This window comes from Hyposmocoma kahamanoa, unplaced genomic scaffold, assembly GCF_003589595.1.
Source record: "Hyposmocoma kahamanoa isolate Upper Pololo Valley unplaced genomic scaffold, ASM358959v1 94, whole genome shotgun sequence".
Classification (NCBI taxonomy): domain Eukaryota; kingdom Metazoa; phylum Arthropoda; class Insecta; order Lepidoptera; family Cosmopterigidae; genus Hyposmocoma; species Hyposmocoma kahamanoa.
In genome coordinates, this window is record NW_020654878.1 from 7,747,380 (window position 1) to 7,772,884 (window position 25,505).

The 25,505-nt window shown below is 36.9% G+C and overlaps 1 protein-coding gene across 1 annotated transcript; it reads left to right on the forward strand.

Moving 5' to 3' along the window:
• The first annotated feature begins 283 nt into the window (after positions 1-283).
• Positions 284-24,085, forward strand: LOC113237870. The gene is made up of 18 exons (XM_026474569.1): positions 284-317; positions 4,051-4,092; positions 5,161-5,265; positions 5,904-6,428; positions 6,715-7,051; positions 7,295-7,378; positions 7,475-7,784; positions 9,099-9,152; positions 10,319-10,369; positions 11,598-11,684; positions 16,758-16,835; positions 18,002-18,100; positions 18,288-18,381; positions 19,366-19,418; positions 20,504-20,643; positions 21,756-21,881; positions 22,169-22,266; positions 23,554-24,085. Exons 2-18 carry the CDS (start codon positions 4,065-4,067, stop codon positions 23,643-23,645), a joined length of 2,361 nt encoding a protein of 786 aa, XP_026330354.1. The 5' UTR covers positions 284-317; positions 4,051-4,064; the 3' UTR covers positions 23,646-24,085.
• The last annotated feature ends 1,420 nt before the right edge of the window (positions 24,086-25,505 follow it).

The window sequence follows — 25,505 nt, forward strand, 5'->3', positions numbered from 1 at the left end:
CAACATTTTAATCCAACAGAGCTAGAAAAGAACAATCATTCTTTTGCTGCTGATTTGAGTATTTAATAGAGCATAGGTGATTTACATGTTTCGACACGAGTGGCTTGTACATCGATTTTCATGGTGTCGCCATGTCGTCGATGTAGAAAACTCATTTTTATACTTTGTCTCTGGTCTTGGTACCGTCGTTATTTCTGATTTCCATAGTACAAGTGCTTTATTTACTTACTTTGGGATCAGAGAGAATATTACACTAATTTATTTATTTATTTATATAGTTTCAGAGACTTCAAAGACTTCAACGGTCAAACTTAGAGGTCAGTATGGTAAATATCAAAACATTGAATGTGGTAAACATAATTAGTTACAGTATTATAAGGTACCCGGGTCGAATATGGCCACCTTAAGTTTGAAGTCGTATGTTTCGGTAGGTTTGGATACGAGGTCAATCATTAATGTTTACTTTTACAGAGTATTTATTTAAGTTTCATATTTTAGTACAAAAAAATAGCGAATGCATGTAACTTAACCTTCTGCGGCTGAGGTGGTAGTCTATCAGACACCTTCTAACAAATAAAACGTTGCCAGATCGCAATATGGCGTGATATAACTCTGTCTCGCTTAGTACCTTCTTGAAACGGTTCGCGACAGCGGACAGTCGAGCGCGGGCGGCCGCACAGTGCACACGTTGGGCGTTACAAGCTGTTGGTGTCTCACAGACGTAAGTACAGCAATAACACTCGGTGTCTGTCAGTCGTTACCTCAATAAGAAATTGATACCAGCATAGTGTCCCTCAGACATCATGTCATAAATTATATTCGTATACTTATTTTTACTATTCTTTCTTTGTCTTTTTTTAGATGTCGGAGCAAAAGGAAGATGGTAGACCTTCAAAACGGGACTGTAGGGGAAAGTTTAAAAATAAAGACGAGGAGATTGAAGCCTGGCTTCAAGAATTAGGAAAAGAAACAGAGTTTAGTGATTTTGACGATTCATTGGAAGATCCTGACTACCAGGTGCAAAATGAAAGACGAGAAGGCAGTCATGATAACCAGGAACTACAAGAGGAAAACGTAGTACGTCAAGGAGACGTTGATGAGGTGAGCGAAAGTGAACCTTATAACGGCGAAGATGAGGAAAATAACCTGCCACTAAGCTCATTACTCTCTCAGAACCGTGACCAAGTTGTGTCAAACTATGTTGGCAAAAATGGGTTCATATGGTCAAAGACTGAAATAGCACGAACCAGCAGAACTCCTGCTCATAATATAATTCACATGTCTCGGTCAACAGATCCCCTGGTTTTTCAAAGTTTTGTAGATCTTTGGGCAAAATTATTCGATTCTGAAATGGTAGCGAATATTATTTTACACACCAATGAAAAACTACAAGCATATAGAGAGCGGTTTCGCAACACCAACAGACAGGAGCTTAAAGATACCAATGAAACTGAAATCCGAAGTTTGTTTGGGCTTTTGTACTACAGTTCAGTATTTAAATGCAATGATGCAGACGCAAATTATATGTTTGCTACAGATGGTACTGGCCATGAGATTTTTCGCTGTGTGATGTCTAAATACCGGTTCTGTACTTTACTCAACTGCATAAGGTTTGACAGTGGAACTGACCGTCAAGAACGCTTGAAGTCCGATAGATTGGCAGCTGTATCACATCTATTTGACAAATTTATAATAAACTGTCAGCAAAGCTACATCCCAGGACCAAATTTTTGTATTGATGAGATGCTTATACCGTTCAGAGGCCGGTGTAAATTCATTATTTATATGCCAAAAAAGCCGGCCAAATATGGGATAAAGGTAGTCGTTTTATGTGATGCTGAAACATATTACACATATAATGCATATGTTTACTGTGGTAAAGATTCAGATGGGGAAGGCCTCCCAATAGCAGAAAAACAACTTGGAGTTCCAACTCAATCTGTACTCCGACTGTCGAACCCTATTGTAAACAGCAACAGAAATATAACAGCTGATAACTGGTCCAGTTCCATCCCACTGATGCAAATTTTGACAACCAAGAAATTGACGTACCTAGGAACTTTAAAAAAGAACAAGGCAGAGATTCCACCAGAATTCTTACCGAACAAAGATAGGGAACCGAACAGCTCCCTATATGGGTTCACCAAAGAATATACTTTACTGTCCTACGCGCCAAAAAAAAACAAAGCGGTTATATTGATTTCATCGTGTCATCATGCTCAAAGTATAGATGAAAAGTCCAAAAAACCTACTATGGTCACTGATTATAACCATACCAAAGGTGGAGTCGATGAAATAGACAAAAAGTGCTCAATCTATTCATGTACTCGCAAAACGCGGCGTTGGCCCATGGCAATATTTTACCGGATTATGGATCTAGCTGGTGTTAATGCCTTTGTCTTGTACCAAAGCTGTCCAGGTGCAAAGTTACGAAGAGGAGACTTTTTATTATCCTTGGCAAGAGACCTAGTTCTTCCTACCCTAAAAGAACGTGTTTATAATGACAGACTGCCTAGGGAACTTCGACTAACAATAAGAAGAGTTTTGGGTAAGGATTTGCCTTCTCCTCCGCCCGTGGCTCAGCTTCCAGGACCTTCAGGAAGAAGGTTGTGCAGCATATGCCCTAGTAAACTAAAAAGACAAACCAGATACCATTGCTGCGGATGTAACAAGCCAATTTGCTTGCAATGTTCTGCTCCACTGTGTCAAGACTGTAAATTTTAGTTATTAGAAATAAGTCAACTTTGAGACTGATTTGTGCCTAAAGGAACTGTAGAATCTCGTTGTGTTTTTGTTCAAAGTCTAAAAATATAATGTTAAAAAGAGTATTATTAATAATTTATAAAAGTTCTTTCAATAAAAAAAATTACAAGTAGGTAAGTACATTTAAGTAAAAAAGTACTAAAAATTGATCTCATTAAAACTGATTATACAATACACCCATTTTTTATTTTCAGTATATATATATTATTATGTTTAACAAACAATAACATCTAGAACCATAAAACAATATAAAAAAATAATTTAATTTAAGAAGTTAACCATAAAATGCAATTTAAAATGACGTCCGACAGACTACACGTCAGTCGAATGTTTCCGATAAACTCACCTCAGTCGCAGAAGGTTAAAAGCAATTTTAACTTTAAAAAAAAAGCGAATGGCCATATTTCCAAACCTATATAGTCATACAAATGGCCATATTTACTGTATGGAAAATATTACTCTTTTCTTTTAAAATTTAACATGGTATAAAAACATTCTGTGGTTCTACGAATGATAATGGAAAAAATCACCACTGACATAAAAATAGTTCCTTTATTAATATGCTCATTTCGAAACTGACACTGGCCCAAGCCTAGTGGCCGCCATTAAGGAAATAATAATAATGATTATGCTCATAAAAGTAACCATATTTTTCACGATGTACGTAAATATGTTAAATATGGCCAAATTAACTGTATGGAACAATTTACTCGTCTATAATTTAAAATTTTAGCATACTTTTATGAAAAATGAATAAAAGTAATACCAGAATTAAAATTTGTTCTTACTTTAACATTTTTACTTATTCATCACTTTGTTTTCATTAAATTAACACATAGTTTTATATTTATTTATAACAGTTTCGTTATCTGTAAACTTACTGTCACCTCTTAAAGTAGGTCAACTAAACCCTCTCAACGAATATCTTATTAAATGTACGTGAGCGCTTGACGCAAATTTGTCATTTTAAAAAGTTATTGATGTCATTTTACTCATTAGGTAACGTACTTTCGATATCATTTTAAAAGTTTTTAGTATCTCTTATATATCTACGGAATAATCGTCTTGGCACACTTACTATTACACCCTGTATTTTTACTAACATGTTTTTAGAAAATAAATTTTAATTAGTAACGTTTTTTTGATGTATTTTAGAGATAACAAAAAAATTTCCTCAGAGCCGTAAGCTATGGTAAAAATGAAAACATTTGACGTAATAAAAAGAAGTAGATATCTATCTGTCTGGGCTATTGAGTATTTTATCTAGCATGTTTTTTGTACTTTCAGACAGACCAAACAAAATGCCTTACAGAAGGATTGTGGAGTACTGTAAGTTATTTTTTTAAACTTGATCTCCAGGAAATACAAATTGGTAGATTGTTCAACGAGTGTATATAATGCTCATAACACGAACAACACTAATGTCGCTACAGTACGAGTTTTAAAAGGCTTTATATATTTCAACATTTAAAAGTATTCAATAGAGTTAAACACTCCGTTTTTATATGATACCAAGTGATGAAACGAACAAGTCGTGCACCTGGTGGTAAGCGACATGCCTGTTCATAACAGTTGCAGTACTGCTCAAAGCTTTAAATCGCAAATATCCAAGGGGCACTGCTACTGCACCGTCACTCTGAGACATAAGTTGACAATTCCCATGTGCCTATAATTTCACCGTCACCCTTACCGGAGCTGTATTGCTACTAATTCGACTGCGAATAATTAAAAAAAACAATACATGTTGAATTAAAATGGCCATGGACTTTTAAACTCAGGAAATTAAGTATTTTATCATGCTGCAATACTTCTAGAAATGTTATATGGGTAAACAGCATAAACTTATAAGCTCCTATCATCTAAAAGAACCGCTTGCACGAATTATATGTGGTTACTGTATATGAGAAGTTACATAATCTTCTTAAATATTATTATTCTCACACCTCATCCCAGTAGTAGATTTGATCACCCTTAAATCTTTTCTATTTATTGCTTTTAAGTGGCGTCTCGGTTCTTATCAAACATAATCAATCAGTCGTGGCACAGTGTAAGTAGTCTCTGCCACGAATTGTTATTATTTGTACCTGGCATATCGTAAAAAAAAGCCGTTATATCCTAATAATTTGACTTGTGGGTTCGAATTCGGGCTCCCACCTGAGTTTCTCAGAATTTAAGAGCGAAATTGAATTTGAAATGTACCGTGAGCTTTTCGGTGAAGGAAAACATTGCGATGAAACCTACACGTCGAAGAAGGTTCACAACCTTCGGAAAATAATAGGTGGCAGACTATGGTCTGAAACCTCGTCTGAGAGGAGACCCGTACCCAGCAGTGGGACCAATAAATGGGTTGATGATGATGAGACACGATTGATATATAGTATGATGTTTGTACATTAGTTCCTCATTCGGTACAACCTGAATCTGGTGCTTTAAAACTAACAATGAAACCGACTAAGAGGATACAGAAACAACTTGGCAAGCAAGTCGCATTCTACGCCTATGGTAAGGATAACTTATACATTTTTTATATTACATTCATTTGATCATGCTTTGTGCGTTTTTATTGCAAAACGGTCTCTTGAAAGTAAGCTCATCTGTTTAAGTGTGATTACAAAAGCCGAAGTGCCCACAATATATTTTTTGTGTTTAAAAATGCTTTTATTTCAAAAATAATCGACCCTGTACAAATAAAAAGAGATTGATTTTGAAGTTTATGGTATTTTTCCACCGGATTAAATATTTATAGAAAGCAGCGTCTCTCATCCCGCGTCGCGGCTGTATTTTGAACGAATATTGCAAATTATACATTGGGTATACAAAATATACAAGTCAACTCAAGATGATATTTTATTTTCGTGGACATCTTTGGTGCTAAAATTATTGGGAAAAACACCAGCGCGTCAATAATTTACAAGAACATAAATATATCAGCGTGGCGTTAATGGACCGTAGAACAATACAAACAAAGAAAGAGTCAATAGTTTCATGTAAAACTTACACGTATTATGCACTTATTTACAGTTTACAATGTACCTGTGGAACAATTTCACAAGATTTCTTGCATTGACTTGTATTCAGTTTTACGCCCGAGCAGGTGGAAGGGCGTCATTAGATCATATCCAAACGGAAGTAATTTTCAGAGTGGAGTAACAGAAGAGCCTTGGTGGATGCGGGTCCCGTAGTTTATATTCCCGACATTGAATGGACAAGAGTTTGGGATCTACCGAATGCAACTTCGACTGCAACATCCTACACTACTTCTACAACAACGTCCGACACAAATTTAACAACAGCGTTTATATCTTTAAAAACAACGTTCAATACAACTTCGAAAACGACGTCCGACACAACTTCGACAACAATATTCGACAAAACTTCGACAACAACGTCTGACACAACGTCGACAACAACGTCGGGCACAACTTTGACAACAACATCCGATACTACTTCGACAACAATGTCCGGCGCAACATCAACCACACTGACAATCATACCTACAATTTTGTCTACATTTTTGTTGTTTCTGACCTCCAAAGAGCTGGAATCAAAATCGAGATCAATAATTGGACCTAGTCCGACAATAGGATCTCCATCAACTCTATCAGAATTTGAACCTGAAAAAGAAATAAGCTACGTAGCGACTACAGATACAATACAAACAATAGGTATGGAGCATTAAAAATATTACTAATCAGTGTTTTGTTATAACTATTTCCAAAGTAAGTTAATAACGTCAATGTACTCGAATTACTCAGCACGTGTTTATTATTTCTACGGGGTCGATATAGTTCAAAATTTATTTGATACTTGAATATTGATGCTTTTTAAACACACAAAAAGAATTTGTGACTAAATTATATTTTTTTTGTTATAGTTAGGCATGCACACCAAAAACTACTTAAGGTACTGACGGCTAGAAATATACTAATCATTTTAACGTTTTTCGTTTAGCTGACAATCTTCCTGACGTGATAGACGCGACCGTCCCTCATTTTGATTTCACCAACAATGTGTCTAAAGCGACAACTACAACAACTAATGCACCAATAGATTCTCATGTTATTTTTCATAATATCGATAAAGATACATCAAGACCAATTGAAACCAAGTCTACCCACCACCTAGAGTCAAAGGATGACTACCCAGCCAGATTGGTGTATCCACCTATAGATCCAGGAATGCAAAATCCGAAAAAGGTGGATTTTCTTTATTCTGAAGAAGATGTTGATAACGATGCCTCAGTTTTAAGACCAGAAGACGATCAATACACCTTTGTGGCATTGCTTGAGTAAATCAAATTTTTATAATAATATTTAAAAAATTCATATGTTGCCCCGAGCAGAAAAACAAAATTACTTATGTAGATGGGTCCCCAATGTGGTGATTGTATTTTATGATAATGATGTCGTTTTTCTGTTAGCATTTAAAAAAAAATTGAATAAGCCAATATCCACAACAACAATTTCAATATTTCACGTCTCATTGTAAGAAAATATTTCATTATCAATTTATTGTTCTATATATATTTCAGCGTTGTGTTCACTAACGGCTATAAAAAGTCTTGTACAGGAGCTATTGTGCATGACAATATCGTCGTCACTGCAGCGCACTGCTTGTTAGTATTTCTGTTATTTTTATCATAATTGTGGCGCGAATGTTTTTTATTAACATTTATTGTAAGTGAAATCACTAATTTACAATATATTTTCAGCTCAGTTGCCAACAATGAATATTTACAACCGGAGCTCACAATGTCTTTTGTAGTGATTGGAAGTAAAATTATGTTTGATACAGGATATGAACAATATCTACCTATAGAGAGAGTTGTTACCCACCCAAGTTTCAAAGGGTGGACTGCCGATTTAGCACTAGTGTTGACATTTGCTGGAATGACGTCAGACAAACCTGGTCACATTATACGATTACTCAATACGCCGTCTACTGCCGTGGATACTAATGTAACAGTAATGAGTTGGGGACGCTGTAAAGATGATTTGGAAGACGAAATTGAGGTGAACGCTGTAAGTCATAATCGTCATAGCCATCACTAGATTTTATTTTATTGGTTTTTTTATATTATATCAGTTAAAATATTAGTAAATAGTAGTAAGACAAGTAAGGTAACTCCATTCATATGCAGCAGTGTGGCTTATGTGTGTGCACCCACACATTCGCATAATAAAGAAAGGCGCATGTGGCGACCAGCGCTATGCAACACGAGTGCATCGGGAAATTATGCGAACGTGTGCGGCACATACAAATTGTATGAGTTACGATACTTGTCTTATTATAATATAGTAGGGTCGTTATTTTTATTTACAAATATCAGATTAATAATTTGGTTTACATTACTATAGCAATGTCATGATTGTTTAGATTGTGTTGCAGGCCAAATAATTTTAAATATTTAATCAATTTCAAAGTCACCTACTATTATCTTCCACAAAACGACTAAGGAACATCAAACTTCATATAACCGTATCACATTACTGTACTATATAGCGTATGCCGTCGATACGATAAGAAGATAACTGTAATTGACTGTACCCAACTTAGACCCATTTAGATGGAGAGAGTTTATCGTCTCGAAGATACGATTATCGAAAGAATATACAAAACTTTCCTCGTCTAAACATTCGCGATTATCGACCGTCCACGTGAGCGATAATTGCCTCGCCTTTGAACGTCTCCGTGTAAATAGAACTCAAAAGCAAAAATCGTATTTCGAATTTCTGTGCCAGCCGTTTCTACCACAAGTGCAGTGCGCGAGGATGTTTTGATTATCACTGCTTTTCTAAAGACAAGAATTAATGAAACGAGAACGAAAAAAATTTTGAATTAAGAAATGTTATAAAATTTGAAAAAGAATGTATATTTCTATACAGTGCAATGAACTTAATATTATCAGCAGTTCCAAATTTGAATGATTTTTGCGTTATTTGTTTATGTCCATAGTCAATACTGCAGTAATCACTGAACTCGTATGGCAATTCTCGCACTCAAAACGGTTCGAACCGATTTGTACGATAATCGTATGAACTTGAAAAATGTCATACGAGATCGTGTGTAGACAAGTCGAAAACTCGTAAGCAAGAATCTCCTTACTACATATTTCTCTGTGTAAACAGTCGAGGAGGCGATTAAGTTGCTTGCGAATCCCGTATGACATAATCGTAGGCGAGATTTTAGTTCTTGCCTGAATGTAAACATGTGAATGATACGATAATCTTATGGCGATTATTGCTTACGATAATTGCGTACGATTTTTCGGCACGAAGCGTGCGATAAACTCTCTCCATCTAAATGGACCTTTAACTTTCTACGTAAATTTTTAGCCGCCAGTCAAGCAAGTACCTAAAAATAATAAAAACGAGTATGGAAAAAAAAAGGCAAGTACAACTTTTTTGTATTAATAAAATTAAAATTATGTTATTTGATATGCAATACGATATAAAATACAAAAACAAAAAAAAGGAAATAAAACCTAATAATATGATATAAAATATAATAAACGAAAGGAAAGTTAGATTGTGGAATGAACTCCCTGTCGCTGTCCCTGTGTAGTCACTATGGACGAAATCTTAGTCTGTCTCACTGCAATGACCACAAAGCATCAAACTTAGCCCGCTCCTTTTACCATTGGACAGCCAGACCACCTTTCCCGTATTCCCTTTAGGTGTAATAAGCGCTTTTCATCATATTTTGTTATGCGCGCTGCCTAGGAACCGTATTCCCTACCTGCGACTGTATTTCCGAACACACACAACCCGAGTACCTATCTTTAAGATGCAACTGAATTGGCATCTTCCGGGTAAACTCGTTCCATCGTAGACTCAAACCTTGCTCCAGGATAATCTTTCGCATTTTTTTTGTATTTCTTTGTTCTTTTTTCTTGGATTTTCACGGTTAGCGTTTCAGCCACTAGACAGAAGAAAATTTTGGATCTTTAATCCGGCGCATTTATGTAATTATTACGTTTTTTGTTCGTAGTATTCACTATTATGAATTAAATGAAAAATTTATATATTTGCATTATTATTTAATCTATTTTATAGACTTACACTATAAAAAACTTAAAAAAACAGAGCTTCCAAGTTCCAAACCAATCAAACACTAAGAAGCTGGAAGGAGTCCGTGACAACATACATCGAAACTGACTCTGACCCAAGCCTAGTGGCCGCCATCAAGGAAATAATAATATTATCGGGTCATTTGTAAATGTCATTTGTCAAAGATTCTTATCACGTTTTCCTTTAACGTCATTTGTAATCGACTTTTTTTTTGTATGTATGTTACATGATTACTGCGGCATTTGTGAACCGAGTTTGATGATTATTTTTTTGTTGGAAAGAGGATACCTCAGTTTTTGTCCCATTTAAATTTGAAGAAAATATTGCACTTCTAAGGGTGGTAAACTAGGAGATGAATCTGGTTTCGCGCACTTTCCGGTTACCGATTTCATTAAACTTGGCAAATACACGCTGAACTCCAATCCAGTTATTTTTTAAGGTTTTCACTTATCTCGATAATTATACTGACAACTTTTGTTTTTCAGAAGCATGCAGTTACCATGATGTATCAATCCAACGAAGAGAAATATTCCAGGGTGAGTTCATGCTACGAATATGGAGTAAATAAAACTATATATAACAGTCTTTATTTAGAATATAATTTCTTGCATTCATGGTATATACAGTTGATACAAGTGAATAATAGTATCACATGGACAGGGTATAGCAAATTGTATTTAAATCTAGTTTATAATAACATAATATATTATTTTCCGGCATAGAAATGTATGTTTGAATTAGAAGTTATAAATATAGGCTTTTTATTTATCGAGATTATAATATTGTTGATTATATTGTCTTTCTTAAACTCTTTATTAACGACAGTAACAACATCTTTGTTACAGGCTAGTGCTAGATAGAATATTGATTGAATCGTGCAAAATAGCTACGATTTTGTTAAATTTTTTTTTCATGCAGTTCATTTTTCCACTCTCCCTCCGCATTAAATTAATAATATAAACACCAAAAGCGCAACTATAGTACAAGTAGCAAATATAGTATAGTAGCACAGATACCACCACCAAAAATATACCAGGAAGGAAGGGACACTTTCAGTACAGTGTTTTTTGTTGCAAATGATATTTTTAATTTTAACGGACAATGACGCGTCGTCATTACCCGGTAAAATTACATCAAATAGAAATTACAGCAAAAGTCAAGTTCATCATTAACTCAACTGTTTTTTTTTATATTTTAAAGTAACTGACAGAATCAACATTAAAAAATCATAATGTAAACGAACCCACTTATTATCGCAATCGATGTAGCACACCACTATTTGGTCATATACTATAAAAAAAATGTTAAAATATGCGTTGCACCTTGTTGCATATTTTTAATCGCCAGTGTTATCTTAAACGCTTGAAAGCCTCAAAAATCTTTAAATGGAGGAAATATTAAAAAATACCCTCTCCTGTAATTAGATTGAAGTGGCTTATACTAAGTCGCCGGTAATGGCTCGATGTGTTTTGCCTTTCTAAGAAGCATCCTCAGAGGTTTGTTTCTAAGTAATGTGGGCGCTGGATGCGGACGTCCTGGGTTCGAACCCGGGTTTCTGGATGGACCAAGGAGTCTGTGTGCTATTGGCAGAATCTCGGAGTGAATTCCTTTACTTTAATTCGACAAGGAATTTCTTAGTTTGAGACCAAGTGATTGGTTTGGTTGACTGTTATTTTGCTTTATTTACTGTGTTGTTATTACTATTATATGATATTTGTATTATTAAAAATGTAGAATAATTTTTAATGTTACTTTTTACTGTAGCATGACGAACCTCCGAATTCTTTCAAAGAAAGGGCTAGAGTAGACTCTGCTGAAGTTGAGAATAATTTTGCACTAGGAAACGCAGGCGTAAGTATTACATTATATCAAAACACAAACGTTTCCAAATCAGTATGCCTATAAATTATAAATTGCTTGCCAGTAATAACTTATGGCACTCTAGACATGGTCGCTCACTATGAGTCTCATAAGAAGGTTCAAGATCACTCAATGTGTAATGAATAGGGGTATCCGCAAATGAACCAGAGTAACCGACAACATAACTCGAAGAATTGCAAAACTTAACTATCTGTGGGCGAGGTAAATTGCTCGCAGAGCCGATGGCTGATGGATCCTGCGTTAGTAACGACCGCGTACCAGAAGACGCATAACAGACGGCTCACAAGGTAGAACGATGGCCTGGTGACAGTTGCGGGAATCTACTGGTTGCAAGCAAGACAAGACCTGTCACTGTAGCGCTCTTTGGGGGAGGCCTATGTCTAGCAGTGTACGTCTTTCGGCTGAAATGATGATGTATATGATGATACTGATGATCTATTATAAATTATAATTACCAAGTGTTATTCTAATTTTTAAGTTCATTGAATATCACGATGTTTTATTACCATGAGTGACGTTGAATTATATTCTGTGAAATACTTCACTAATTTGTAACGTTAAGATTTCTAACAGAGATGGCGCTACGGCAAAAAAGTCGTTAAAAATGAAGAACAAAGCTCTTCAACGAGCACTTAGAAAAATTCGGAAAGTCTGCTGGTTCGCACCGTAGCTCAGTTGGGAGAGCGTCTGGCACTGTATGTTAAAGATGCTGGTTCGAATCTAGCCGGATCAAAGGAATTTTTCTTAGCGTCCAATCTTTGTATTAGTAGTTATAATCAAGTGTTATTCTTTAATTCTTTCTTACGACATAATTTGATACTTCGGAGTGGACAAGGCGTAAAAGCTGAACTACTAAATTTCCAAAACAAAATTATAAGCATTTTTGTTCATATCTTTTTAACTTTCATATCTGTCATATTTACGTAAAAAATGCCATTATTTGGTCACTAGTACTAGATAGATTGGAAGAGCAGAAAGCACTTTTAGTAGCAGTAGAAAAAGTTCGTCCAGGGAAGTGCTGCCACCTTACCTATTTCTGAAAGCAGCAATGTGAGCATTAGCGCATTTTGGTTTTAAAGGGTAAGGGCGCGTTTATTCGACACGAATTTCTCGCCCCGTAACGACCGCGTGCACGTGTTCAGAGATCGTACTGTCATGGCAAACTACTCTCTATTTATAGCTTTTACGTTTTAAGTTAAATGAGAGGCTGGCTTGGCTTGGCGGCCGCGCGGTTGTATTATTCCGAGGAATTTAAGTGTTGTTGCCTAGAATAGAATTCAGATTCACCATTAACGTACGTGAAAGCGTGGTAACTGGGCGCTTAAGGTGCTGGTAAAATAACAGACACGTGGGACTTGTCAACTATGTCTCAAGCCGACGGGCGCAGTGGCAGTGCCCCTCAGATCTTTGTGATTTGAAGCTCTCCGTGGCACTGCAACTGTTATGGACAGGCGTGTCGCTTACCACCAGGCTTATGACTTGTTCATCTCGTCACTTGGTCAGTAAAGGCTGATTCAACTTACACTGGGCCGGGCCAGGGCCGCGCTCCGGTCGTGCGCCGGGGCACGGTGTCGAGTATTTTTTCCCGGTTCCAACCCGGCCCGATGGCGACACGTCGTAACATAAATGCATTCGCCGGGCATCCGGAGGGTATGATATGGGTACAAGCGCAAAATGCTCTTCATCATCTACTAAATCTTTATAGAGCGTGGCAAATTCTCTTTCGGATTCTTGTTTTCTCCAGACAGAATGTACAACACCATCTTCTTTATCTAGTTTCAATTTGTGTTACCAATACTTCGTCATCAAGAGCTATTGCAATGACTGCCAACTCAAATTATCAAAATTGCATTAATAACATAACCTCAACTCAATAGAAAAAGGGAAAATACCAAAAAAAAACCCGGCTGGCGCACGATGAAGACACGACACGGTGACGGCCCGAAACCGGGTGTAACATGAATCAGAGAATGACTAATACGGCCTGCCCACGGTGGAAATAACAAGGCACTGTGACGGCCCGAACCCGGCACGGTGTAACATGAATCAACCTTAACCCATTATTGTTAAAATTGGCTTTAACTCTTTCTTCATCGAAGTATCGTATGTCATTATATAATTTTCAGGAAGGAATTGGGAAGAGAATTATATTAAATAAGAGAAAGAATAAGATGACAATGGGTGACAATATGAGCTATTATTTGCGCATGATCCATAATCCAGATCCAAAGGTTCGAGCGGTGCGATCACCGGATCGTCACAAGGGAACCACGAAACAAGAAATATTTAATTTGTATTCAGATGACACTGCACACTTTAAAGTTAGTCCATCTTGTAGTTAACTAAACTCGTATCTTCCAACTAACTTAGTTTTTAGCTATCTTCAATACTACAACAACTAGGTACTAGCACAAGTATCAGCATCTTCATATGTTGTAATATGTGTCTCTGTCACAAAGTCTGTCTATCTAGTCTGATATTGTGGATTATATACGGGTGCATGCCAATGCTACCCTGAGGGTCGAGCAGTTGGTGTCCCGGCACAATGTCAATTTCAATTCATTTGTGGTGAGACTACCAACTCAACATCTGTCGACCTTCATGAAAGATGAGTTTTGGCCGATGGGGGTCACGTACCGACGTTTCCGAGGCCGGCTATCGGACACCCACGTTGCGTCACACGTGGCAGACAATAGGTGTAAATAATAATTAGTCAGTAGTGTTTTTATTGTATTATAATGTATGTTAGTCTATAAGGTATGTGTTTATGGGTCTTTGTTACCTGAATGCAAATAACGAAATAAATAAAAATATTAAAAAAATCTTAGCCAGTCTCTTGTCCAAGAAGGCCAGGATCTTGTATAACATGGTGAAGTTAGCTATATAGCTGGTGTGAAATTCGGTGTGCGTTCACTATGCAGTGAGAATTATTCATATAATTCGAGTTTCGCGCTGCTTGTAAGTGGCAATGGGTTTTCAACAACAATGAGCTTTGGCGTTTATCAGTGGTCGAGGTCATCATTGTGCAGATCTGCAAACCCAATTTCAACGAGGATGAGATATGCAGGGGCAAGATGCTGTTGTTCCAGGGCCTCGCCAAAGCCGAGCAGATGCCGTCTCGCCGGAGGGATGGAGGCGTGAAGAGTCTCCAGGATATTATCACACTCCTGAAGGAGACTGACCCGGCGACTTACATTCATGGCGTAGGAGCTGCACAAGCTGCCGTCACGTTTGATCACGTTGATGTTACCAAGCTGTAGAAGGATATTATTTCTCTGAAGTCAAGCCTGGCTGAGTTGCAGTGTAGATTGGAGACTGCAGATAACACCATAAGTGAGCTGCATGCCCAAGTTGTATTATTAAGCAACACTGCTTCGGTTTGTAGGTCACTAGAAGCCTTTGATGCAAACACGCGTCATGGGGCGCAAAGTGCATTCATCGGCAGTGTCGAGTCGGCACAAATGGTTGCGTCACCGATCGCTGCTGCCATCGCGCATGATGGGTCGCGCCTTGCGTATGCAGGTCAACCCCTGCACGTGCATACGCCGATGTAGCCGCTTCTACCAGCCGACCCGTCACTCGAGTTTCGAAACTCGAGTGGCGACAATCAGCTGAGATACAGACGGACCTATGCGACGAGAACGGCTTCACAAAGGTGGTGAAAAGGAAGAGGAAGCCCACCAGTCGTAACCTGTGTGACACAGCACCGACAGGATCGAACTTTTTGCTGCGTCCGGCCATACCGACGACGTTGCTGTACCTGTCGCGACTACATTACTCCACGAAGTCTGAGGATATAGTGGAGTATATCAGGCTAAAAGCCAAATACACCCTGAGAGTCGAGCGGTTGGAGTCCCGCCACAATGTGAATTTTAATTCGTTTGTGATGAGAGTGCCGACCGAACATCTGTCAACCTCCATGAAGGAAGAGTTTTGGCCGAAGGGTGTCATATATCAGCGATTACGCGTCCGGTTACCTGACAGTAGATCGCGCCACATGTCGCCGACAAGTGCAATTCGTGTAGATTAGTTAGAAGTAGTATTTTATTATATTGTATGTATGTTAGTACTTAAGGTATATATTATATATATTTGGGTCATGGAACCTGAAATAAATGAGTAAATAAAAAATAAACAAAATAAAATAAACTTAGTTGGGTTATAATATATGTATAATATCAGTATCGCCCCTATGAGGGTGGCCAATGCGTATTGATAAAACGTTCATTAAAAATAATAAAAAGAAAAACTAGGTAAGTATTATATGAAAAGATTATGTTGTGCAAAGGTAAAAAAACTGGCATCGTAAATTTTAAAATTTTTGAAAACAAAGTGATGATACGTGAAATATATAATTTTTAACAGCATTAACATAGAGGGTTATTTGTAGAATACTAACAACCGCACTTTGTTCAATGTCTTTTAATAACTCATCAGATTTTACTTTCGTACAGTAAAAATGAATATATTCAAATAGAGATCTCTAACTGGTGATAGCTTTGTGTGGTAACAAAAAAAAAATCCTGTGCAAATCGCAGGAGTGGGAGTGGGGGACATTGGGGAGAGGATGTTTGCACGTTTGAACCTACTCCTCGTCTGAACTCTACTTCCAAATACAAATCTAAAAACTTTCAGATGGTACAATTATAATGTTTGCTTTTGGTAAATTTACTAAGTTTTGTAGAAAGTCATGGACAAAAAGTTGTTGTTTATGATATCATTAGTACAGTCCTCCAAGGTTTTGGACAGGCGTATCGCTTATCACCTCGCACACGATTCTTGTTCGTCCCGTCACTACGTGGAATAACAAGCAAAAAGGTTGTTAGTATTTTACAAATACCCTGTATAGAAACCCAAAGATTAATTTGATCCTATCGAAACATCATTTAGACCTACCTCTAAAACGAATCGAATAAATTTAGACGAGATGAATTGACTAATAAATGTATTACAGCAAACCAACCCACCAAATTTTACAGATTAAATTATTTTTGTGACAATCTTGTAACTTAGGATTTTATTCATACTATTTGTAATTTTTAGTTAACAAGCAACAACGGAAATGGAAAATCCTTTCACATCGACCCCTTGCCAAGAGTAAACACGAGGATTAACAATTATGTAAGTCAACACTGTTGAATTATTTTCGGGTCTCGCTTGTTACCCGCGCGTAATAATTTTGCTGACGCTGGTCTAAAGTTACCAACTTTGTATCAGTCTACATACATCGTAATAGCTAGCAAACCACACGACGACCAATACTACAACTAGGTACCAGCGCGATGAAAATATCTGTTGTATTCATTCTAAAATCCTGTCTGGCGTGAATTGCTCCCTATTACATACTAACATTGTTGGGTATTTCTCACAAAATTCACTCAAGAACTAAGAATATTACTGATGTGGCACAAAGTTAAGAATCAATATAAAATTGAGGTGAAAGGCGGAAGGCTCATTGATCATTACGTAATTTGATGTTCATTCAAATATATTTGTAGCTGGTAATTCAAAACGAAACTCATAAATGGATCGTGTCACAATGTTAGTTTTGTGCTTTGTGTACGTTATCATTTTGTAGTATCCAAAATAGAATCAAGCTTCGTAGCTGTATGGACCACGTTTGGAGGCCTACCGTTTACAGTGTCTAATTCCTCAAAAATTTTTTAAGTATACCTGGCAGTTCGAAATATAAATTTATTCATCATTACCTACAGTTGATTGCGAAATGCGCCACTCAAGTGATAATTTTTTAAATTCCTATTTTAATTTAAAGAATTAGTGATGTAATAATGGTAAAGCAAATAATGATTATCAATAGAAAGACTAACTCAAAGTAGTGGTAAAAGTCTTCTTTTCTTTCACGAAAACTTGCATTAATTTGTCTAAATCTTCGTGTATTTTATTTTATGCGAATATAAAAAATGTAATAGAGCAGAGTCCAACAATACTTGTTTGCTCTTGACGTGTATAATAATATATTATTAAGGTGTTCGCGGTTTTATTAAATAATAACAAACATGATTTATTAAAAAAATATTTGTTGGGCTAAATCTTTAATGTTTGCGTAAGTGAACTTCAACGTGGTCCTTAAGTACATATAATAAACAATATCAGTCGAAATTACACTGACAAAACAATAACCCCATTTTTATTTAATAGTCGTTCAGCCGAAGGAAACCTTCCGTCTGTCAAAATTGGCAGAGAATTATTTTTGAAAAATTGTCCCATATTTATAATGTTTGTTACACATATAGCTTAAAGTTTTTATAATATAATTGATCACACAGAGTACAAAAAAAAGACGCAGATTTTTCCCCTATCTACAAAACTTTGACGCAAGAAATATTGATGCCTTTAAGAGCTGGCGACGTTCCACGGGCAATGCGGTAAGCTCACATTGATTTCCTTTCTGCTTTTAATTTAAATACATTTTACTACCTGGAGATAAGGGAATATCTGTACAGGAGCCACCTTATTATGAAGTCGTCGACTCTGGGTTCTTTCAAATTGTATTCATCATCATCGATATATTGTCTGTAGGACTTTTTTATACCCATTTTAATTTATTTTCAGCAAAATAATTTGACTGTTGAATCATTTAGTTTTGTGAACGTGCAAACTTGTTCGAAACTCGTCGAAAGGTCTATGCCGCCTCTTTACAGGCTAAGTGAGTATGACTATTTATGAAGGGTGACGTGACCCTTAAAGTGGTTACACATGGCGACATTTAGCAGAGATACAAACGCGTTGCAGTAGCGATGCAGTCGCTAATCGTCTACCTTTACACACACGCGCGATTTTAAGCAACGATGCAAATACGATGCAAGCGCGCGACTGCATCACTACAAACGCGCGATTGCATAGCTACACTTAAAATTTATAGACGATTGCATTCATGTAATCGCCTATAAATCGCAAGTGTAGCGATATGATGTACTATTTTTGATAGCGTCTCGATACTTTGTGTCGGCTAAATAATATTGGAAGCAAATTGTATTTAGAATGTTATTTTTGTCTGACTTTATTATGAATAACTTTTTGTTGGTATTTTTTTTATATTACTGAGGCACCACCTAGCTATTTGTAGTGGAAAATCACCATAAGCAACGTCTCCATATACTCAAAGAATAACTTATGAAATCACGGTCAATTATAAAATCTAAATTGTTCTTGCTTAATGTTCCTATGTCAATAACAACTATAAAAATCTCAAAATGAATAGTACCTATATATAAACAAAAACCAAATGTCACTAAATTTTTCTTCATATAATATTTTACATATTTGAATAATAATTCCAGAAGACACACATAAATTCATATAGAGAAATTCGTAAGATTTGCTGACTCGGTCTGTAGCTTAGTTGATAAGAGCGGTGGTCCCGGTATGGCAACAGACGCTGGTTCGAGTTCAGTCATATAGAAGAAATTTTTCTTTGTGTTGTTCGATCTTTGTATCAATAATAATAACTAACTAGTGGAGTATTTTCACAAAAAAATATCTGAATACTAGTATAGAAAAGTCATGATATTCAACAAAATAATTACATTTACGTAGAAAAAAAATTCATTCTCCTTTAACTTATTACTTTATTCAACTATTTTAAATTCACTGGGGTACCAAAATTATACCTATTTTAATATTTTTTCAGCAAATAAAAATGAAGTTATCTGTTTTGCTAGTGAAGACCATTACATCACTAACGTAAGTGACTCCACTTACAAATAAAGATTCTTATAATTCACTTAAAATCTTCTTCTGTCACAATTCGACAATCCGTTGAAAAGTAAGTCCTGCACAAAGTTTTGTCTATACGTAACATGATAATAAAATCAGATAGATTTTATTATCATAATATGATAATAAAATCTATCTGTAATATGATGAATGAGACTGCCATTGCCTGATCTCGAACTACGTAATTTTCTGTGTATCAGAGTTAATATCATTAGCGACTTCAATGATCCAGAGGCACTATGGGCATTAAATGAAGAGATTCCGAACCAACTTGGGACCGAAGGAACTTATCTATACTGGTTCAGTTCTGGGTGTTTTGGGTAGTGCCCCGAAGTAATTTAGTTGATTTTGTTGCTTAAATATTCATGGTACAGAGAATTTCCTAATTTGAGGTTAGTTAGCAATGTGTGTGAAAAAAATTATATATTGGTGTCCTAAATTCACTTCGTCATATAGTGAAATAGGACCTCGTCATGTAGTCATATAGGACCTCGTCGTATAGTGCTAATTGAGGTAATCGCTATCTAAAAATATTCTAACTATCCCAAGCGTACAACTAGGGCCATCATCATCATTTTTTATCGTAGCAGCTCCAGCAATACAGCTCCTTGTGAAAGAGTTCGTCCAGTGAAGTAATGCCATCTTACCTATTTCTGCCAGCAAACAGTAATGTGAGCATCACTGCGTTTCCGTTTCGAAGGATAAGGAAAATACAAGCACATAGGACTTGTGAACTTATGTTTCAGCGTGACGGACGCAGTGGCTGTGCCTCTCAAAATTTAAATCTCTAAGTGACACTGCAACTGCTGTGGACAAGCATGTCGTTTACCATCAGGTTCACGACTTGTTCGTCACTTAGTATGTAAAAAAACAAATAAGTTAGTAGCTTATTACCATATTATGGGAACCTAAAATTATGAGCTCAAGTAACTCATTATACCTCGCGCGAGATTGAGGTTAGTTGGAGGGGCGCTATAAAAAAACAACCTAAAAGGATTATGGTGGAAAATTGATGATAATATTATTATGTAAACGAGCATTTACCATTACAGGAAGACGCGGGAGCACCTGTAGTGCAAGCAGGAAAACTGGTAGGAGTGACTGTTGGGGGCACCGTATGTGACGGAGAGCACGTCGCTGTTGCTATGAAAATCGCTTGCTTTTGTGAATGGATGTCTGAACATCTGCCTAAGTTAGTATTTTTGTCTTCTTATCTTTTGTTCCTTTTCTCCTTCCATTCTGCATCTCATGTGGAAGTAGTAGTCATCAAGTAGTCTACCTACCTTCTTCTTCTACCCAAAGATGCGATAACGATTTGCTATATACATATATGATGATACTATAGTATCATCTTATTTTTATAGATATTATAATGTATTGCAATTAAGGAACATATTCAGAACATAGTACAGGTAGGCAGAAGCGTGTTAATTGTTGCTTTACGGCAAATGTCAAACAATGTATATTACTTAATGTCATCTGCGAAAGGCTGTTAGCAGCAGGTGGATTTGATAAACTGAGGACCGGGCGAAATGGTTCACATTAGGAGAGGCCTATGTCCAGCAGTGGACTGCTATAGGCTGATAATTATGGATGCTAATTTGAAATACGGAACCCTTTTACCTGCTAAAACACCAGAGTGGCCTTCTTGGGTGCTTTAGTGGGAGGGATCGCCCTAAACCTGGGAGGAGCTACGTCCTCCCCTCTCCTTCCGCACGACGAAACGGACTACACAACCGCGTCATCCTTCTCGCAGCTGCCAAACTTACTGGCGAACGGAGCCCCCTCTCCGATCGCCCACAGCCGCGAAAGAACACCGCCACCGAGCGGCATCGGCCGTCTCCCGATCACGCTCGGCGACTTCCTTCTAGAGCATCACCGCTTCACAGAAGGAGACTACTGCCTCCTGGGATTCTTAGTCCGCCAGCATATTCGCTACTATACCTGACGGAGAGAGATCTGACCTGATCCGGGCAACCAGGGTTTTCCTCTCGGCGGCCCAGGCGACCCAATACCGGGACCCAATCCAACCAATATACATTCGAGAAAATCGCATTACCAAAATAATGTCTGTACTGCGTCCACGAGTCGAAACTTCAATCATATCGGGTATGGAATGCAGTCTATTCTGTCAATCCGATTTAAAAGCAATAAATTCTACGTTATTATAGTGCATACAATTTCGCAAAGAATTGACTAGTCCTCTTACATAATCGATTATCTGGATAAATACAAGCTCAGTTATTGTGGTAGGATATTTATTTTTTTGTTAATATCCAAAAAATATAAATAAATTGTCTACAGGTCCAATTCCAAACCATTACAATGCTGCGAGGAATGTTGCGACGTACGTAAACAAAATTCAAATAACAACATAGCAAGAACGGAAGAAAGTATTTACCGCAATCCAATGAAAAGAGCACGGGTATTGTGAGTAAAAGTAACAAATGTGAAGTTTTAGGATAATTTATTTCAAAAAAACATAATAGACACTCGTTTTCCATATAATTCGCATTCTAATATTTGCTGACCAGTTTTTAACTGTCAATGAATAATCGAGATAAAATTTCACAACACTACAACAAAGAGCAAATAGACAAAAATTTTGTCTATTAAATAAAAGTTTACTAACGTTGTTTGTAAATACCAAATGTTGTTTGTTACTCGTAACGTTGGAGTTTTCTGGTATTTACGCTGGTGTTTATTATTGTGTTCAGGATCCCTGTTGGTGGTGTCGGTGGTGAAGACGGGAGAGATTTTAATTCACCAGCCGGTGAGCGTCAATTTGCCGCAGAAGATAGGCCTGCTGAAGCTAGTATGCATTATTTGAATTTATTTTTGACCAAATAGGAATAGTGTTAATATTCATTATGTTTTCAATAGACTACGGCCCAATTCACACTAGCGCAGAGTCGAAGTGTCACGTCGCGACCTGTTTTTCAACTACGACGCCTGGCGACGCGCGTTACAGTGTGATCGGCGTCTGACGCCTCACTGCGCTCAAGTAACGCGCAACGAAGCCGCTCGACTGCAACCAACGCCCGACGCTTGACTCCATATTTGCATAACACAAATTTGTACCTTAATAATGGGAAAATAGAGATGAATAATGCTATAGGCAAAAAACATAACGCGTCGCGACGCTTCAACTCTGCGCCAGTGTGAGTTGAGCCTAATGGTTTGAACTACCGCCTCTCAAGCAGACGACGTGGTTTCGAATCCGGGCTCGCACCTTTGAGTTTCTCGGTCTTTATGTGTAAAATTTAATTTGATACTTAACATGAGTTCTTTGAAGAACTTGCACGTCGGAGAAGGTTCACAACCCTTGAAAAATGTGTGAAGTCTACTACTACTAACCTAACCCAACCAGCATTGAGTGAGTGTGGCAATTATGGTTTAAACCCTCGCCTGAGAGGAGATCCATGCACAGCAGTGAGACATATTGATCGATGATGATGATTAAAATTTTAACGTTACGTAAGAATGCTCCAAAACAAATTCATGGCAAACACGGTTTATACTAAAGAATCAGATAGATAAGTCCACTAATAATGATAACTTTATTACCATAAATACGTCTGATAGAAGATTACTCAAGAATTCATTCTGTTTACCTTGTACTATGGCTACCAGAGAAACGGATTTCACTCTGGTTCACTACCGAGAACAACCAAATCGGGACCAATTTAGAAAAGTTCATTTCCAAATTAATCCTACCGAGAATCGAACCCGAGACCTCCTAATCCGGCACCCACGTGCAAACATGGGCCATTATTAGTTTTTTATTGTACAGGACACACAAAATACATTTAACAAAAAGAAAACACAAACTAAAAGTTCTGCTTATTTCATAAACTACATTAATCTGCACAATAAAAAAAAGTTTACATTTTATGACCTAAGTTTAAATCTCATTTTCAACTCCTGCCTCTGTATCAATTTTCAAGCATATAAAAAATATAAATTAAAATTTTCTTTATCAATTCGTTCTTATTTTTATGCAGTATTTTTATACTTTGCAGTAACACAAATCACCCTCATTATCACAATGTATTACTGTTTCAAATAGACATAAATATTAATTGTTTTCTTTTCTTCATAGTTTTGGCTTTCAACGGACGAATACGTGGAGGATTGCCTAAATCTGATCAACGCGGTAACCTACAACTAATTCAGGGCCTCACTATGATGTGATACATGCCATAAAAATTTTTGAAAGTCCCAACTTTTTACCTAAGAGCTACACACGGTGACTTTTTAGCAGCGATGCAAACGCGCGTTTTATCGATGCAGTCGCGCGCTTGCATCGCGTTTGCATCGCTGCTTATAATCGCGCGCATGTGTAAAGGTAGACGATTAGCGACTGCATCGAGTTTGTAATAAAGAAATTTGTATGACAATACATGGATATACTTTCATAGTATTAATTTCCTCGTCAAGCACATTTTAGTTTATCGTCACATATTCCTCATGCACTAAAAAAGATTTGCATGATTCTTGTAAAAACCTCTATTCCGTAGCACATACCATTGTAAACATAAGATAAACTATAGAATAAGAGAATCAAGAATAAGAACGACCCAAAACATAAAATTTTAAGCTAAGTGTGCTGCAGTCTGTGCCTTTATTCATGAGAATTTTAATCGCTAGACTAAATAATCAGATCATTGGAGAAACTACTAAGTAGTTTAAAAGTGAAGTACTCATTTATAATTTAAAAACGTTTTTGTTACAATAAAATATTGAAACTTATTACGGCCTAATTTTTTATACCCTATAGCGACCGCGTGCATCTAACTGCAGCGAATTTGTGTCGTATAAATTCGCCTTTACCCTTCAAAACCCGAAACGTAGCTTTTATATCGTGCAGTAATCACCAACGTTACCTGACGAGCAACTCGCGGTCACGGGTTTTCATCGGTCCCATAGTCACGGGAGACTAAGATGGTAAAAATGTCAACCAGATTAATAGTGTAAAACAAATCTACCTCATCCATCTTCGTATGAGATGTCTAAATATTTGAATTTTCACAATACAGGTATTGCTTTCAAGATTTTTTTTTTTATATTTTCTAAATATTCAAATATTCAGCCGCTCGACTGAAATACGGCTTTTACAGTCTTTATGAGTCGGCTGTATTCGAGGAATAACCATAACAGCACATGCATCAGAAACTTAGTTCATATATTACCGTATACAAACCGACAGCCCATACTTCACGTCTTAACAATAATTCATTGAATTACATAGAGAGAGCACGTATCTGTAGATGACCAGGTTCTATGCATTTAAGTCACGTCCACAGACATGCGTGGCGTGATTAATCAAATCCCGTCACTTGGCCGGTATTCGGCGTGGTCAATAGGTACTACTGATATATGCATGTTAAGTAATTTTGTTGTCATTACCACGCTAACATGAAAACTTAGTATTAAATATACACTATGTAAAATGTATTTCATACCCTTGGTTTAAACAATACAACCACATGGGATCATACGTCGAAAACGGTGAAATTACAGGCACATGGGACTTGTCAACTTATGTCTCAAGGTAACGGGTGCTGTGGCAGTACCCCTCAGATCTTTGCGATTTAGAGATGTCAATTTAAAAAGTCATCGACAAAGCAAATACAAAGCACATAGAAAAATTCGTGAGGTCCGCTGGTTCGTTCCGTAGCATATAGCGTCTGGTACGGTGCTAGAAGACGTCGGTTGGAATCCGGCCGGATCGAAGGAATTTTTTCTGAGAGCGATCTTTGTATTAATAATTTTAACAAATTATTGCAGTAATTTCACACAAAAAATAATTGAATAACAATTCAATGAAAATGATACTATTGTTTCGAATCGTGAATATTTCATTCCGTTGGTATAATAATGCCACACGTGGTCATACGTCAAATAGGCACAGGAATTTATCACCGAAAAGTCATAAAAATAATACGAAGTACATGGAACAGATTGTGTGTACATGTAATTTTAAAGCCGCGCAATAGAACTCATTCAGTACGGGAAAAATTTGAATTCAAGGTGAGGTAGTATCAACTCTTA

What these genes read in the sequence shown, in the direction of transcription:
- LOC113237870 (XM_026474569.1), top strand. Translation starts at nt 4,065, where the DNA reads ATGCCTTACAGAAGGATTGTGGAGTACT. An exon ending in TTGCACTAGGAAACGCAGGC is followed by an intron (nt 11,685 to 16,757) that starts GTAAGTATTACA and finishes TGTAATTTTTAG; the next exon opens with TTAACAAGCAACAACGGAAA. An exon ending in AGATAGGCCTGCTGAAGCTA is followed by an intron (nt 22,267 to 23,553) that starts GTATGCATTATT and finishes TTTTCTTCATAG; the next exon opens with TTTTGGCTTTCAACGGACGA.